Below are 18,150 nucleotides of genomic sequence, written 5' to 3' on the forward strand. Positions count from 1 at the left end.
GAACGAAGTCAATGATAATATAAATATCCAAAAATAAGCATTTGCCGATAATTAGGGAGATTGCCAAGAAGTACCTGATACAGAATAACAAAATTAAGAGTGGATGCAGATCATTTTGGTGGTTTGCACTCTTGTTTATATATGCAACAAGACCAAACATAGCATTAGTAACAAAAAGATTAAAGGAATTAGCTTTATTATCATACAAGTAATTAAAATTAAAATGTAGTGTTGACGTTTTCATTTGTTTTTCAACATTAACTCAGAAACTATTCTTAGTTAGGCGACAATGCACTTTCCATTTCAGTCAGAAACTATCCTTTATTTTCCAATTTCACACTCTTCTTCTTCTTCTTCCTCATTTATCTTCTCTTTCAGAGTTTAACAAAATTCAAAATAGCTCTGATATTATCTTAAGTTGAAGATGGGTCGAGGAAAGATTGAGATGAAGAAGATTGACAACGCAACAAACATGCAAGTAACCTTCTCAAAGAGGAGATCTGGAATTTTCAAGAAGGCTGAACAACTTTCTGTTCTTTGTGATGCTCAGATCTCTCTTATTATGTCTTCTTCCAATAATAAATTCTATGAGTTCGTTACTCCTACCACTACGTAAGTTGTACATTTAATCATTTTTAAATTAGGAAACCCTAGCGACCTTTTTAATATAATATTCTGCAGACACAAGAAGATTTTTGATAGATACCAGAAGGATTCAGGGGTAGATCTGTGGCAACCCCAATACCAGGTTCTCTCTATTTGCTTTTATTTGTGTATTTTTAAAATATTTATATAAAAAAAATTACAACTTTATTAGTTTCTTAATTCACTGCAGAAAATGCAAGAGGAACTGAGAAATTTGAGAGATACTAATAATAAGCTGGGCAGGGCTATCAGGTTATAAACTTAAGAAAATTACTTAATTAGGTTTTATTATTTTTGGGGAAAATGAAAATAATAATGTTTGAAACAGGCAGAGGATGGGTAAGGATTTGCATGATATGAGGTTTGATGAAATATTTGAACTTGAGCAAACTATGATTTCTGCACTCGATCATGTTAGTAAAGAAAAGGTTTGTTCATTTTTCTTTTCCAAATGTTCTTTCATTTCATTTCTTAGACTAAAAACATATTTTTGATCTGTTTGGATATATATCCTTCAGCAAACAAAATAATTATCAGACGAGAACTATTATTCTGTAATATTTGTTTATTGATCTATTCAAAATAAAATATTGGTAACATTTATCTGTTAATTATCAAAATTAGTGAAATCTCAACCAAGGTTAATAGAAAGTTAACAAAATTTCAACAGTCTCATTAGTTAAGGCTTTAATATCATTGTTAACTTATCTTTCACATTGGTGGAGATTTCACCCAATTTTTGATAGGTTAACCATCAAATGTTACCAAATAATTAGTTTGGGTAAAGACCAATATTTTGAACAGATTTAAAAACAAATGTTACTAAATAATAAATAACATTTTTGGATAATACAGCTAATAATTATTTAAGCCAAAAGTAATATGTAGACGTTCAGAAAGAAAAATTATAATTTGAAGTTTGATTGATTTTATTTCAGGTGAGAGCTATCAAGAGAAAGAAAAATACTACGGGTAAGAAGGTTAGTGAACATACCGCTCCACATAATAAGTATTAAAGTTGGATTCTTCTTTTTTTTTTTGAAACAAGATGGTTTAATCCTAAATCTTAATCAGTTAATTTTTTTTTATGACAGATCTCTAATAAGATAAAATAAAATAAAAATGTATTGTTGCAGGTAAGAGGCATGGAGAATGAGCAAAGGCAAATGATTAATATGGTAAGAATCTGAACCTTTTAATTTAGTTGTTTTGATTAATATTTGTGAAGGAATGAAAAAGAAAGAGATAAATTATAATTAATATGTTGAGTTTGAATGTTAATTTTGGGAGATTAAGGAAGCAAGATATGAGGAAGGAGATTATGAATCTGAGATAACAACAGATGGCTGGACGCAACTCTACAATTACCAACTGGCCCACCATCACGGCTATATCCTCGATCCTTTTCCTATTCGGATCCCTTGAGCGTCCGCTTCATATCTATCTATCTATAATTATAATTACAAACTGATATCAATTAGAAACTAATATGCTAATTATGTTTCAGACATTTCTATTCGCCTAGCTAGTTATTGGCTCTCGTGTTCGAATTTCACTTATTATTATCTATGTATGGCATAAAGTACAAAGTATAGTCCCGTTATTATTAAGTTTAACATATAAAAAATGCAATTTTTAAGTTTAACAGTTTATCTGTTAATGAAAAAACTCAAAGCTCGGTTTGATAGATCTCGACTCGAGTTCAGGATCGGCTTGAGCATTAACAAACTGAGTCCGAGCTTCCTCAGGCCTTCTTCTATTAAAGAGTCTTCAAAAATATTAAGTTTAAAATTATATGTTTTGATAGTAAGTAGTAGGATAGGATACATGTTTTTGTAGGGCCGGACAGATTTCGTTTTTAATATGTTTAGCTGTAACTTAATTGGCAAGAAAGTAATAGGGATGTAACAAACAGGACCCTTCTGCCAACTAGCTAGCTAATCTCTATGGGATATATCATATAGACAGCTAAGCTAAGGTAAGGGATATATGAAAGTGTTAAGTTGGTATATGTATAGGACTATAAAATCTAGCTACCTGTTTTACCTATATTTTCATTGACCAACATATAATAGTACTAATTTAAGGACTGTTGATGACTGCTTGGAAATAACCTAATATAAGGACACCAATCCAATTTAATACTCATTTCGTTGCAAGATCAATTGAATATTTGGAAGGAAAAGATACCAGTTAAGCATTTGAATATAACGGTTTAACGGGTTACCATTTATATTGTAAAACCGTTGAATAACAACTGAAAGAGTACAAATCAGATTTCGTATTACTGATCTCATAGCAGTCTAAGTAAGTCAAGGAAAATTAATGATTTATCCATAGACTAAGAACGCACACTGAGAGAGGGGAGGGAGACACACGGCTCTAGAGGAGAGAGATAGAGAGTTTTCTCTAGTACTAATTATGTTAGTTTGTTTTTGCAGCATTTAGATGTGGTATAATGTTCTATTTGTCGCTTATTAAGATTAAATATAATCTAATAAAACCTTTGTTTGGCCTATTTCTGTTACAAACGGATAATTAATTAGGCCCACCCAACCACAATATTTAATAAGACTATTTAAATAAATTATTTATTTTTAATATTTTTTCTAGGTTTAATACATCATTTGTTTCATGAACTTGTACAAAAACGTTGATTGGCTCTCTAAACTTTTATAGTGTTTCAGTAGCCCCTTCAACTTGCATAAAATGTTCAGTTAGTCTCTTGAACTTACGTAAAATGTAATCAATTGATCACTCGGTTGCATAAAAGTAAGTTAAATGCGGAAAATGTATTCCATGCATTCAAAAATAGATTAAAAATGAAGTTATTACTTGCTCAACTATAAAACTTGTCTTCTCTAATATTAGAACCGCACTACCCCGATCTTTGTCGTTTTACTTTTTTTAAGATGCGTGTAATATATCTTCCGCATTTAACTTATTTTTTGCAACTAAGTGATCAGTTGATTATATTTTGTGCAAGTTTAGATGGCTAACTGAACATTTTTTGTAAATTGAAGAGGCTATTGAGACACTTTGAAAATTCAGAAGACCATCAAACTTTTTTAACAAGTTCAGAAAGCAAATGATGTATTAAGCTTTTTTTTTTTTCCCATGGAAAATAAAAAACTTTCTTAATTATTATATAGTGTAATTAGAATTGATTGGCTACTCAATTTATGTCTTCTCGTAAAGGGTAAATTTCAGAATAATTGTTTTTATAGAAAATGCATTAAAAAGATAAAACAAATATGGAGGTATGAGAAGAGCTTTAGTTCAATAAAGTATTACGAAAATTGAGAATTTATTAATTAAAAAAGATAAATGGTATGTTAGTATCTTATTTATAAAAAAAATGGAAATATTTTTATAAATTTAATATAAATTTATCATTGCAGTGTAAATTTTTTTTATGGCTCATTTACAATAGAAAAATATAATAAACCAAGTCAAATATCATATATATTCTTAAGTTTTAGAAGTATTCCAAAGTTCAGGTCACACTTAATGACCAAGTCTACCTAGCTCGAACCTAACTATTGGCATGTTTGTTTTACCTACTGTCTGTTGTTACGGTTTGATGTTTGTTGTTACGATTTGCTGTTGCGATTTGATGTTTACTGTTACGGTTTGTTGTTTGCTGTTTGAAAAAGCTGCTTTGCAAAAAGCAGAAATTCTCTGCTTTTGTAAAATGCTGCTTTTCGGGTGTAAAAGGCAAACAGGAGATCACTAACCAAACACCTAATGCTGCTTTTCGGATGTAAAAGTCAAACAGGAGGTCACTAACCAAACACTTAAAACTCTCCTTTTTGAAGTGAAAGGGTAAAAGGAGCAACCAAACACCTCCTATGTTTAATATCATCGCCCGATTTTCAATGGGCAAACCAAGTTGACTCATAAGCATGTTAACATGCATATTAATACCATTTGTGAACAAATTTTGATATTAACTCAGATATATACATTTTTTTTAGAAAATCAATTGATTTTAGAGAGAGAAATTAACAAAGAGGAGAGAGAAAAAAGAAGAAGAAAAATAAGAAATTAAAGAGAAATGGAGAAAATGGTATATTTGATTTTTATTTTTTTATTTTGGAGTTTGTTCGTAATTGAATCCGGTTTAGCTACTAGCTACTTTGAAAGAATTTATGCCCCGCAGCATTCGAATCAATCTCAGGTGGCCCCATCCATTTTGGGACCTCTTTTTGCGTCCTCTTCGAGTCCGGACGTTCGAACTAATGTATCACCGATCCCGCAAGGTATGCATTTTCGGATTTTGCTCCTGCAGCCTTTCAATAATAAAGCGTGAGGCTCTCTTCTTATCCTTTTGGCCACCACGAACACTACCGCGCATTCGCCTACGGTGCGGTAAGGCACCACCCTGTTGTGTCAGTAGCCAACTCCGGCATAATGAGATAATAAGAGGGTTAATTTATAAAATAAATAAATATAAGGACTAAATTAACTTTTTTCCATTTGACTTTTAACACCGTTAGTCAATTTGGTATGTGTTTGCTAACAGAATGAACCTCAAGATACCATTTTGCAAACTTTTAAACCACATGGGTGTTGTTCGAAAACAGGTGTAACCATAAGGTTTATTTTTGTACTTTTCCCAAACATTAATGTAGAATTTATTTTCCTTTCCTCACACATTAATCATGCATTTATTTCCAAAAATGCATTAAAACATAAAGTAAAATGAAAAGGAAAGAAGAAAAAGTCTCTTATTGATGTGAAAGAATGGAACTTCGGTATTGATTTGAACTTTTGACTAGACTACTGTTCGAATTAGGTTTGTAGCCCCTAATGCAAATTGTAAAGCAATGTCTCATCTTTCAAATGCATTTTGAATCTCATCAATCAGAGCAGAAACAAAGGCATTATGGCCAAAATACTTCAGTTGGTTACTAAGATGCGAAGTTTGTCCTAAACGATCAACGATGTAACTCGACGAGCAGACTCTGGAAACTGCATTTTTCACGTCTTTGATCAATTTCTTTCATGTTCGTTCCATCCCTTTCACCAGTTAAGGTTCCAAAAAATCAATTAAGCTCTAACAATAACAACAACAACAACAAAAAAAAAAAATTAGCAATAAAAAAATAAAAAGTAAAGAGGGAGAATTAAATCTAGAGTTAATTTCAAATACATAACTTGTGGTTTTACAAATTTGCAGATAGATACCTATGATATTTTTTGCTACAAACCAACCCCTGTGATTTGCGCCATTACCAAATTCGCAGAAGCTGTCCTAACTCTGTTAAAAGATGGATGAATTTTTTTTTTTTTTTTACTTTTCTCTGTCTCCTTCCTCTTCATCTTTTCTTCTTCCTCCTCCTTTCTTTTCTTCTTCTTCTTCTTCTTTCTTCTTTTCTTATTTTTTTTAATTCTGAAATTCCAGACGTGGATGGTCTGAAATTTCCAGACATTCTTCAACATTTGGAAATTCCAAAATCCCTAATTGTGTTTGAAGGCATTAGACGCTATCAAAACCAAGGCTAAGCCGTAACCTAAACCACGTAAGCCGCACTATCCAGTTAAGGTATATGATTAACTAATATGCTAAGTTGACTTGTTTACTTGGTTAGGTTTCACAATTTAAATATTCTACCTAATTACGTGGTTAGGTTTCTTAGACAAAGGTAAGCAATACTTTAGTTAATTCTCTAGTTAAGTCGTACAACCAACATAAACACTTATTTAACAATCCATACTCGTTAAGGACATTTCACCCCCATCCTAGTCTATAGTGTTTTAGCTCATGTTTGAGCTAAGACGCAAGTACATGATGGGATGGACTGAAGAAATAACGACTCCTAACAAAACCTCCAGTAACATAATTTTCTCTGATCATGTGGCGAATACAGGATTGGTCTCTTGGGGGTAGTTGAACTTCAATTAACTGTTTAAGCAAGTAAATGAGCCATTTTAGGTCGCGTTTATTTTTGGGGTTTCAAAAAAGGGTATAAATAAGAGAGAACGAGAATGTTTCATTCCTTTTGTTGGTGTTTGCTTTATTAATTAATTTCTTTTACTCATTTTTTTTTTGTCTTCGGTTTACCCCTTACTCCTCTAATCTCATTTCATTTCCCTTCTTTTATTATATTGAACATCTACCCTCGTAATAAAATTATACTTTAATCACTATTTTATTCTTTATTATTTATTTTGGTCCATATATTTATTTCTAATTTTTTATACTTAAATTTATTTCACTTTTGATCATTGTATTTATATATTTTTTATTTTTTTCCTCAAATTATTTAAAATATAATGTTTATGAATCTTTTTATTAATTTTATTCACTTTCCTTTGTTTCACGGTCTTTTGATTTTAATTCTTATATTTACATGTGATTAATTTATTAAGGTAAACACATATATGTATAAAAATTGTTGTTTAAAACAATCCACAACTTTAGTTTGTTACCTCATTTGAACCAAACAGTTACAAAGGGAATCAGATGCATAACATCCCTCTCTCGAACCGAAACAAACAGATAAAAGAACTCGAGACTATTCCATTCCTTTCCCCTTAATTCTCTTTCTTATTTTTTTTAAAGAATAAATGGAATTTATATTAAATCAGCAAAAATAATATTTGTAAGGAAAGGTGGTGGACATGCCCACTCACCTTGATCAGACTTAGAACTAACCGCTTTCGCAAGGCAATGAGCAGCTAGATTCGCTGACCGACTAACATAGGAGATTGAAACTAAATCTAAATCTCTTAACAAAACACAACACTCTTGAACAACGTCAGATAGATAGGACAGGTTGAAGCTTTGATGTTGTATAGCCCATACTACTTCGAGGCAATCGGATTGTACTTCCACTTGAGTAATATTAAGACGTTTGATCCAACTAAGCGCCTCCCTTATTGATATTGCTTCAGCTACCGCAGGATTAAGTAGTAGCGGGAGACCCGCCTTCCGCGCATTTAAACAAACGCCAGAATGATCCCAGATTAGAATACCGTATGAACTGAGCCCGTCTTGATGGTTCATGCCTGCGTCGACATTGCATATTAGTCTACCCTGATCCGGTTTCCGCCAGCGGTTCGAATTTAGCCTTGGCTCTGGCTGCAATTTCTGCGTTCCTCTTCTGACCGCCAACCAGTTTTGATGCTCGGTATTTGCTGCTGTCAAAACCGATCCTGGTAAGCTGAACTTTTTTTCCCAGACAGCCCGATTATGGTTCCTCCATATATGCCACAGGATAACTGCAATAACTTCCAACGACGGGAATCGCATCTCTAGCAGCTGTTTGAACCAGCTGATGAAATCATGGACTGCCTCCATTCTGCTGTCGGCGAAAAAGAGGCCCCATACTTGACGTGCGAGTGGACATGATAGGAATATATGGCTCTCGTCTTCCCTGAGTCGTTGCAAATTGGGCAGTTGTTAGGAAGCCCACTGTGCCTCTGGTTCAGATTAGCCATAGACGGAAAGCATTGCGCTAGAGTTCTCCACAGGAAATTCCTTATCTTAGCCGCTACATTCAGATTCCATAGTGCCTTCCAGTTTACTGCATTTGTCTGCGGATGTATATTTTCCCCAGCATTAATTCCTATCAGGTATCCACTTTTCACTGTGTATTCTCCACTATTAGTATGTTGCCAAAGCCATGCGTCGCTTTTTCCAGAACAACCTCTCGAAATCGACAGGATCAATCCTTCATCTCTGGCATTAATTCCTATCAGGTATCCACTTTTCACTGTGTATTCTCTTTCTTAATTTCATTTTATTACCATTGTGTACTAAACGCCCCCTTAATTCATAAAGGGTGGTCATAGCTCTATACTCACCTTCGGGAGAATAACAGATGATTGTAGTTTGTTTTTATTTTATTTTTTACTTCCAATAGATTAAAGATTTTTCAATTTGCATTTTTTTCCAATCAGAATCACAAGAGTTCCTCTTCTACAGGTACACCCTATAACTCGCTACAGCCTAGAGTTTCTCTACTACGGCTCTAGAGTTCGCTACAGCCCTCAGTCCAAAGGCGGGCTGGGAGTGCCCCTATACACAATCCTGAATCTAAATTTTTGTATTTGTACATCAATTGACTTATCCCTCTAATTGATTTGTCTATGATTTGTAAGATGTAATTAACGGGGAGTAAGAAGCACCGAATGAAGACCCAAGAATGCCCGGATGTATACTGTATGGTTATTTTTCTTTTCTTTTTAGGTCCCATGTATTTGGGATTTTAATTTTCGTTTTCCATATCCTTTGAACTGAAAACATAGCATGTTAAAAGCTCAGCTTAAAAATGAGTGATTTAAACCAAAAAAATGTTAATTGACATATAATATGCACGCACTTTCACAAACATAAAAGAATCCATTAATGCATGAGACAATACGTTAGGGTGTAGAGCAGAACGGACATTTTGGAGGTGTTTGATATTCCTTCCGGAGGATTAACCTTCATCAAATGTATGTGATTTCTCGAACCCGTGTAGGTTTTCTACAAGGAATCACTGTAACTTTCGCGGACCTAATCTAGGTTCAATTACCGGCCCTACCAAGCTTATCGAATGTTCTAATTGAACTCGAGCTCAATCAGTACTGTAGGCGTTCTGGCAAGGATCATCCCGCGAGCGAAATCTCGATCCGAGGAGCCTGCCGACACCATCACATGATACTGTGTATTTTTTGGGTTTTCTCTAATATCTTAGAAATCCAAAAAGCAAAGCACAGTAAGTCGCTCTTCTGTTGAAGCAAGATATAAAGTCATAGCTACTACAGTTTATGAACTTAAATGGCTAAGTTTATTACTTCAAGACTTCCATATCAAAGTTCCACTGCCAATTCCGCTAAATTGTGATAATCAAGCAGCAATCTATATTGCTGCAAATCCAGTCTTAACAAAATACATTGACATAGATTATCATATGGACTGTGACAAATATGTGGAAGAATTCACGAGACTCCGTATGTACACACAAATAAACTGGCAAATTTCCTTACTAAAGTTTTATCAGTTAAAATAAGTCATGTTTATGTAAACAAAAGCTTGAGGGGTAGTCTTGGAAGGATGAAGCTTAATCAAGTTGTTGACTTGTCAAGCTGAAGTTGTTACCTGAATATCCATGCAGATGATCAAAGCCAGAGCACAGTTAGCAAGTATACAGTTGGTGGAAATTTTGTTTGAAAGAATGCTGATGTGGCAGCAGTAATTCCGTTGTGAAGAAGAGAGTTAGTTAGACAAATTCAAATTGTATTGTTTCTAAATCATTCATAACATTGTAATCATTGTTCCAGTCAATGAGAAGTTCATCAATTCTCAGATATTTCTCTTTCTCTAGACATGTCATGGCTGCAAAAAATTCGTAAACTCAGAAATAACTGTTGTAATCAATAAATCATGATTTCTTCTTCTTATATTAAAAAACTGAATTATCCAGCAATCAGAATAAAAATTAATTAGCCCAATAATGTGAATATAAATGCAAATGTAATAATTGTAACTAATCTTGGTAAGTAAACTATGCAACAGATAAGAAGAGCCTCCCAGTCCCACATGCATCTAATACTGCAGCTCAAAATACAATAAGAACCTGCAGTTGATTGATAGAACAATCAACCATATATAATTCAACTGTCTGTACATGATAATGCAGGCATCTGTGGATGAAACCATTACCTCCAAATATTTGTTGGCTGAGTTTAACACTTCATGCCTTCATTGTGCCAAAAATGGTTGAAAAGTTTTCCTTCCAAAACACTGGAATGGAATTCAAGCCCATAACTCAGTTGAATTCATTTTGCCTGCGTTATGATACGAGGTGACGTTTCCATCAACTTAATATTATGCCAATTACTGTACACAAAAAGTAGAGGAAATGTAATAAAACATCAAGTAAATAGATCTCAACAATGTAAATAAGAAAAATTACAATTTTAAATTATAATAAACACAAGAAACAGAATCAAATAATGCTGCAGTAAGTTCTAGGTTGATACTTAATTTCTTGGAGTGTGGTGGCCACCAAGATATTGTTTGGTAGTTAGGTCATCCTGCTTTAGTTGCATAATTGGTCACTCAAATCTCCTATTTTTTCGGGAGTTGATATAAAATTTAATGTGGTCCCTATTTGCATTCAACAAGTACAAGGTAGTTACCTTTAATCACACTTTTCCCCCTATTCTGTGATACTTTCTTCCTTTTCTCCATCCTCCCTCTTCACTCCATCTTATTCTTCCACTCCTATCACTATCCGTCTCATGTTGTCCATGAATAGCAAATGCTGAAACAGTTTTTTTTTTATTATTATTTAAATCGAGGTAAAAGCTCCTAGGAGTTTTAGTCAGAATTTGTAGATGGGGAAATGCAAGCCAACCACCCAAGTTGTAGAGAAATTTCACATTCTTTGGACTGAATAGATTTAAACAAATCTTGAATCGAAACTTCAGGTCTCCTTTTCATATTTGGATAAAAGGTTCAGATACTCGATAATTGATTTGAGCTTGAATTACCTACTAGAGTTTTACCTCAAGCTTAGTACTAAAGGTCTGACCTGAGCTGAGCCTAACATTAGATAAGAGCAGGAGAACTCTTTAGATCAACAAAAAGTAGAAAATAAATACATAAAGTTTCCATCTTGATGGTTTCTTTTTGTTGTTCTTTCTCTATGCCTAGAAGTCTGAATTTCTTTCTTTTTTTGTCTTTTCTTTTTTTATCTGAACCATTCAAGCAAACAAAATATAAGATTCAGAATAACCTTCAGAGTTGCACATAAGACTCAGTAACAGAATTGGACCCGCGAGCACTCAACATGGACAACCCATAATTTGGATATCTACCTAACTCCCAGAACTCCAATTCTAATTAAGATTCTGATTTTTGTAGCAAGTGAATCAGAATTTTATACATAGTGTTGTATCCAGAGAACAAACCAATAATGCAAAAATCTGAATACTTGTGCAGACACCAATTAAGAGAACTTTATGTTTGTATAGTATCTTCAATTTTCTCTAATACTTCTAATTCTATCATTTGTATTTTTTTTCGGCTTAATACATTACCAGCTCCCTGAACTTGTCCAAAATAGTAGATTGGCTCCCTGAACTTTACAAGTGTCTTACCAGCTCCCTAAACTTGCTTATTTCGTATCACCAGCTCCCTAAGCTTGTCCATAAAAGTATATTAGCTCCCTGAACTTTGCAAGTGTCTCACCAACTCCCTAACCTTGCCTATTCTATAACAACTAAATACAAAAACTTATTAAACCTAAATTCTAAAAATACGTCTTCATCTATTCGAGAGGTAATTTTTTCGCCTCTCCTACCTTTCAACCTATTATAAGAATTAGCATTTCATGTTTGAGAGATTGAATGGATGAGGATTGAGAGTTAGTATTATGGTTTTTGTATTTAGTTGTTACAGAATAAGCAAGTTTGGGAGTTGGTGAGACACTTGCAAAGTTCAGGGAGCTAATCTACTTTTATGGACAAGTTTTGGGAGCTGGTGATACGAAATAAGCAAGTTTAGGGAGCTGGTGAAACACTTGCAAAGTTCAGGAAGCCAATCTACTATTTTGGACAAGTTAAGGGAGCTGGTGATGTATTATGCCTTTTTTTTTCCTTTGTCAAGTTAAAATGAAAGAAAATGGTTCCAGAAACCAAAAATAGAATCTAGAGAAACAGTCAGGTAATATGACATTACCCTGGAGTATGTGGCACATCAGTTTTACATCTGCATGTTTCAATAATTAGTAGTTCATTATGCAGAAACAGAACTGTATGGACTAAAAGGCAAAAATAGGATTTGAACATATGAAGAAAGTAATGCAATTTACAACATGTACTCTTTTCGAAGCACAATATAACAAGTTCAGCCATAAAATAGAATAGAAAAAGAATCAAAATACTGGAGCTTGTTATAGAAAGTCGAGGACATGGGATTTACAATATATTCAACTAATAATCACTTTTGCTGAGTCAAAGATTTCAATCATTTGAAGATATTATCTAATTGAAGCTGTTTTGCACAGAAATGGAAATGGACACTTATGTTATTTCTAAAACATGGTCTTCAGAAAATAGCTGGGAAAGAGAAATGAAAATGAAACGCGGAAACGCTACTGAAGAGGAGTTTCCGTGTAACACAGATTTGAAGCAAAATTATTTCAACTGCATAAGCAAACACGATAGGTGTAGGAAGTACTTCATACCTTGTGCCTCAATACCTGTCATGTTGGTTGCTGCTAAACATAATGCAACTTAAGGCTCACTTAAGCAATGTCCTTGCAAAAGAATTATCAGTATATGGTTCTGCCAAAGCTTCCATTTCACTGGGTTCTGTCCTTTTGTTTTTGGCAGCTTGGATCTGATCAGCAAGTGAAACTATTATTTGATCTTTTTCTCCCTTCATAATCTCTAAATCCAATTTCTTCCAAGCTGGACTCTGAGAAAGTAATGTGTCCCCTTGACTAACCGCCGGACCATTTATGGATTTCTTTTTGCGAATCTATAGAAAGAATTTAAGCATTATCACAACATTATGATGTCAGGAAAAGCATCCAATAAGGACATTTAAATGAAATCATGTCTCATGTATGGATCCATTCAGCATAGCTTCATCATGCAGACAACAACGCTTGATTCATACCAAAATAGTAAAAAAAAAGATCTTTAGAGAACATAGAGCCCAGCTCTTTCCAGCAACATACACCAGAGGGTCAAGTACAGAAACCAACATAGTGGTTGTAACTGTTTTGCATACCTGTTATGGATAGCTCCAAGACAAGAACTCATCTAAGTAGGATTCCTATCCCAGTTGTTTTGAACCAAACTTATACAGAAGGCAAAAGAAAACTAATCCAAGCTTGAAATGTAATAATCAACAGAAAAAGAATTCCACAATGACTAAAGAAAAAAGAGTAGCATACAGTTGACATTTTCATTTCTTCACTCTGACAAAATGAATATAAGCTTCCCTTTATACTTCTTTTTAAACAAAATTTATTTCTTGCTGGTTAACTCCATTTTCTATTATGTCCAACAGATTTGATAATAAAAATGAACTTTCGAAATATCTCATGAAAATTAGTTAATTTTTATATTCAGATATGATTTATAGACAGTTATTGCTCAGTTTCAACCAATTACATATGCATATAGTATGCACGGCCGAAGATGAATAATCTAGAGAATTCTTGAAAGCATTGGGGTTGATATCAGTTATCCTCTTACTTACCTTCGTCAATTTCTGCTTAAGTGTCAATTGTCGAACTGTATTATTCTTAGATTTTATGTATCCCTTTCTCTTTGCATCTTCTCTTGCTTTTGCTTTCTCTTCCCGCTCTTTTCTCCTTTGAGCAAGTTTTGCCATTTTTTCTACTTTTGCCTGTGCTGCTTTTTCAGCTCGCATCTTTGCCAGCTTCTTTGCCTTTGCCTTGTCTATAGTACACTGAAGTTGCTGCTGAATGATTTTTTCTTTCATTTTGTCATAGCTATCCCAGTTTAGCTTCTTTTGCTTAATGCCTCCTTTTCTAGCTGATTCTGCTATGCTTTTAGTCCATGACAAGAAGAATTTCTCTCTTAACTTTTCCCATTTCAAACGCTTGTCCCAAAGCCGTCGAAGTGAAGAACCTATTTTTTTCTTGATTTCGTCGCTGCAATATACTTTGAGTTGTGATTATCAGAGTACATAACCATTCTAAAGGTCAAACAGATTAAGCTATCATGTCTTTCTATCTTTTTTATAAAAAAAAAAATTAATAAAAGACTCTTTTAGCTGCAAGAACATATTTCTTGTAAGATCAGTTCTAGTCGTAGTTAGCACAAGGTGGTTATTAATCACCGAAGCTGATTACACAAACAATTTACAATAATTATCTGGAGTCGATCTCATAAATTATCCTGCCTGGTTAACGACTATCATTCACAAAATCCTCAACTGAACAAATCCTCCGTAAAACAAGATGTTCTTCTCACTGTTTCTCAAGGCATAAATTGACACAAAAAACTGTTAGAAACTAATGCAATTACGATAAACGAAACACAAACAAACACACAAGAATTGATTACCCAGTTCGCCACTCAATTTGAATGACTACGTCTGGGGGCACTACCAAGCCAGGATATTTTACTATAATTTTCGAGATGCGGATTACAAAGAAAGAGGCTATATTTATACTCCTCAAGAAACCCTAATCGCCCAAAAAAAATTCGGATTACAAAGTTGGATCGCTGAAGTTGGGTCTATCTATTAGTCTCCAAAGCCCAACAAAAACAATGGTTATATTGTGCGTGCTTGTGTGTTGTCTAATGGTAAAACTACTTCATGAGTAATCCTCCTTGAGTTTGACCATTGAATGACAGTGCATCAAATCTCATTTCACCATTTTTCCTCTCAAAATATCAATTATATTCTATTAGATGTAACTTTGAACAGGGACTCAATCTAGTATAAATTACCTATGAGTACGAGGATGCTCTGTCATCTTTTTTTTAACCTGAAAGTGAAAGGTGCAGAGAAAAGAAACAAAGAATATTTAGAGGCAAAAAGGAAAGAAATAAAAAAGTAATATATCTTAGCAATGAAACATCAAAACATAAAGACCAAATAGATTCTTTTTCCAGCAAAGAGTTTTTTAAGTGGCTGAGTTATGAACTCAAGACTCACCGCCAGTCATAGTTATTAAAGGCGCAAGGCGCACTAAGGCACAAGGTGGGTCCTGGAGCCTTGGCGCAAGGCGCAACTTAAGGCGGGCGCCCGAGCGACTCGAGGCGCACACAAAAAAAAATATCATAAATTCATAATACTAGTCACAAATAATCACAAATAGTCAAATAACAACAATAAAACCATAAAATGTATGAGTTAAGTTCTAGTTAACTACTAAGGCATGAGTTAACTGTTGCGATATGTGGAGTAAAAACTGTCGATCTTTGTCTATCCATGCTTTTCTTTTATTTTCTGAACTTAAAAAACCCTAAAATACCCTCAAAACCCTAAATACCCGCAACCCTAAGATACCCTAAGGTAGCTGAGGCGCGCACCTGACTGACCACGCTCGCCTTTGGGCTCCAGAGGCGCTAAGGCTGGAGCTTTAGCCGAGGCGCTCCTACTATACCGCCAGTATTTTCTGCAGGTATATATATATATATATATATAGAGAGAGAGAGAGAGAGAGAAAGGGAGAACTTCAACTATGTTTTCACAAATGAATTCTTTCACCTAAATGTGAGCTTTTAGCAACTTTAGTTATATGAATACAACATGCTTGTAGTAAAAGTTGATATATTTTTATTGCAAGGAAAGGAGTAACATGAATATGAAAGGTTATAGGTACTGATTCATAAAATAAAACTGAAATATGGTTAAATTGGGCCAAAGTAAAAAAGTAGGTTAACATTTGGGCTTTATCTGTTACTTAGGATTTTTCCCTTTCCTTTTTTTTTTCGGTGACATGTTTACCAATTGATAAAATTAAAAAATCTGGAATAATTTTTTGGTTATTTAGCCTCTACAAAACAAATGCTCTATTTATGCAAATGTTATAGACAGCATTCCAAGAATACCCATTGACAACCCTCACTATGCCAAAACAATCAAACTCTTACATGACTTCACCTGAGGATCTCTCATGGCCTCAATTGTTCTCTGCTTGATAAGTGCACGAGTCTCTACAAAATATTAAAAATTTAAATCAGATCCAATATATATCAATTTTAAGACTATAGAATATATCAACTCGTGATTAAGAAAATGGATTACTAATTAATTTTCATTTGGAAAGAAGATACCAGAAGTGTGTTTTCTGCCTTTGTTCCAAGGCACCTTCCCCTTGTTACCATGTACTTTCTTTCTCCTTTTCCGTATCTTATGGCCACCAGAACTCTTGGAACAGTCATGAGGATTGTCTTGCATAACTTCCTCATTCAAGGTGCAATTTGCACCCAAATCATGACCATGTTTTGGCGGACAATGCTTTTCAACACCTGGTGCCTCTCCTACTTCCACACTGATCTGCAAGGCTCCAGGACAGTGAAGTCTTGAAATGATACTAGAAGAAGAATTAGAGGGACATGTGATCTTCATAACAGATGTATGATACTTTGATGGAACCATGCTTGCTTGGAAATTTCTGTATTCCATCACATAACCAAGAGTTGGCCACATAACATTGTGAGGAAGATGGTTGCGTGGTGGATATGCAATAGAAAATCCCCTAACACATAGTGAAAACTTTGATTAAACAATCAGATACTATATTCACATATTATAGTCGAAAATATTTTTTCATATAATGTTTTCGCAAGCATGCACAAATATTTACTTAATACAAAGTTATGAAAGACTTGTATTTGCTTCCACATTCTACAACTCACCAAAATGCAAATTGAGTGAAATCTTTCAAACAATTTTGTCGAAGAGCCGAACAAACTGGATAGACCATCAGCTGAACCGTTCTCTGAGTACAGATTATATTATCAAATACAGAGTTTCTTGCACCTGAGAAGGTGAGTGAATCCGATAAACCAAATACAACTGCAATGCGAAGGGCAAGCAACAAACTATACCAATTAGAATTTCCTAAAAACTTCAATCAAATATAGACCTAATTGATATTCACTTTAGAACGCCTTCCTGATAGATAGAGCACAGCTAAATCAAGCTCAGTTAAGCTTGTTCTACACAGAGGTAAGCTCAATTGAGCGCGCACTCCAGCTTTTCGGTAAGGTTCATAAATCAAACTTACGACTGAATTTGCTAAAATCACTTGAAATTAAGCTCACATTTGAACTAGTATACAAGACGAGAAGGAAACAAATTCAAACCAGGTTTGAATTAAAATAAATAAATAAAATAAAATAAAACTAAGTTAAATTGCTGAACGTAGAACATATTCAAGCTCGAAATCCGAAATAAAAGGAATTAGAAGGTAGAATTCAATTTTGAATTATATAATGTAAAGCAGAACAGGAAGTACAAAGAGAGAGAGAGAGGATAAAGAAAAGGCTTGAGAACATACCTTCAAATGAAGAGTGTGACAGAATACCGAGTAGGCCAATGGAGTGGTTCTGTCGCCGGGGAAAGCTGCGGCAGAACAGTTAGAGGCGGAGAAGAGGGAGGGAAGAAATTAAACGTTGCGTTGTGTGGACGATAAGGGACACACAAGAAAATAGATGGAAACCATATGTTGAGGCCGGACAGGGGAGATTTGAAATAAATGTTGAAGCGTTTCTATTTTTTATTTTTATAGAAAAGCTTTTTTATTTGAAAAATAATCCGTAAATTATTTACCTAGTATATAATTTTTTTCATCTAGTGTAAATTTGCATATAAATATATCGCAATTTAATGGTAAGCTCCCATCATGATGTATATGTTTTTTTTTAATCAAAGAATTAATGAATTAATGAATGTGCCTTAATTGGCAAGTGTTCAACAAATCAATAGAAACGAAACTCGGTAAAGAATAAAAGAAAGTGGGACAAGTAATAAAACGAGCAGCCTGTGCAATAGCATGAACCAATCTGTTG

At 34.0% G+C, this 18,150-nt stretch overlaps 2 protein-coding genes across 14 annotated transcripts; one reads left to right on the forward strand and one right to left on the reverse strand.

Annotated features, from left to right (window-relative positions):
- The first annotated feature begins 372 nt into the window (after positions 1-372).
- Positions 373-2,239, forward strand: LOC136211207 (agamous-like MADS-box protein TM6). 2 transcript variants are annotated; one of them, XM_066002705.1, is made up of 7 exons: positions 373-612; positions 682-748; positions 836-897; positions 974-1,073; positions 1,584-1,625; positions 1,782-1,823; positions 1,936-2,239. In XM_066002705.1, exons 1-7 carry the CDS (start codon positions 425-427, stop codon positions 2,068-2,070), a joined length of 636 nt encoding a protein of 211 aa, XP_065858777.1. In that variant the 5' UTR covers positions 373-424; the 3' UTR covers positions 2,071-2,239. The 2 variants fall into 2 exon arrangements, with proteins under 2 accessions (XP_065858777.1, XP_065858778.1); XM_066002706.1 differs by having other exon boundaries at positions 1,942-2,239.
- Positions 2,240-7,360: 5,121 nt separating this feature from the next.
- LOC136205817 (uncharacterized) lies at positions 7,361-17,813 on the reverse strand. Of its 12 annotated transcripts, none has more exons than XM_065996672.1 (10): positions 17,640-17,813; positions 16,996-17,155; positions 16,411-16,835; positions 16,238-16,290; positions 15,079-15,116; positions 13,856-14,273; positions 12,831-13,126; positions 12,323-12,352; positions 10,780-10,904; positions 10,012-10,425 (listed from the first exon to the last, which is right to left on the reverse strand). In XM_065996672.1, the coding sequence occupies exons 2-7, from the start codon at positions 17,061-17,063 to the stop codon at positions 12,887-12,889; spliced, it is 1,242 nt and encodes a 413-aa protein (XP_065852744.1). In that variant the 5' UTR covers positions 17,064-17,155; positions 17,640-17,813; the 3' UTR covers positions 10,012-10,425; positions 10,780-10,904; positions 12,323-12,352; positions 12,831-12,886. The 12 variants fall into 12 exon arrangements, with proteins under 12 accessions (XP_065852765.1, XP_065852758.1, XP_065852744.1 ...); XM_065996632.1 differs by having other exon boundaries at positions 10,012-10,477; XM_065996693.1 differs by lacking the exons at positions 10,780-10,904; positions 12,323-12,352 and adding an exon at positions 7,361-9,736 and having other exon boundaries at positions 10,301-10,477.
- Positions 17,814-18,150: the final 337 nt, after the last annotated feature.

The sequence above is a fragment of the Euphorbia lathyris genome, chromosome 1 (assembly GCF_963576675.1).
Source record: "Euphorbia lathyris chromosome 1, ddEupLath1.1, whole genome shotgun sequence".
NCBI classification, from domain to species: Eukaryota; Viridiplantae; Streptophyta; class Magnoliopsida; order Malpighiales; family Euphorbiaceae; genus Euphorbia; species Euphorbia lathyris.

What these genes read in the sequence shown, in the direction of transcription:
- LOC136211207 (XM_066002705.1), top strand. Translation starts at nt 425, where the DNA reads ATGGGTCGAGGAAAGATTGAGATGAAGAAGATTGACAACGCAACAAAC. An exon ending in TGTGGCAACCCCAATACCAG is followed by an intron (nt 749 to 835) that starts GTTCTCTCTATT and finishes AATTCACTGCAG; the next exon opens with AAAATGCAAGAGGAACTGAG. An exon ending in AAAGGCAAATGATTAATATG is followed by an intron (nt 1,824 to 1,935) that starts GTAAGAATCTGA and finishes TAATTTTGGGAG; the next exon opens with ATTAAGGAAGCAAGATATGA.
- LOC136205817 (XM_065996693.1), bottom strand. Translation starts at nt 17,063, where the DNA reads ATGGTCTATCCAGTTTGTTCGGCTCTTCGACAAAATTGTTTGAAAGAT. An exon ending in GAGCATCCTCGTACTCATAG is followed by an intron (nt 14,274 to 15,078) that starts GTAATTTATACT and finishes AGTATATTGCAG; the next exon opens with CGACGAAATCAAGAAAAAAA. An exon ending in TTAAGCAGAAATTGACGAAG is followed by an intron (nt 13,127 to 13,855) that starts GTAAGTAAGAGG and finishes TTCTTTCTATAG; the next exon opens with ATTCGCAAAAAGAAATCCAT.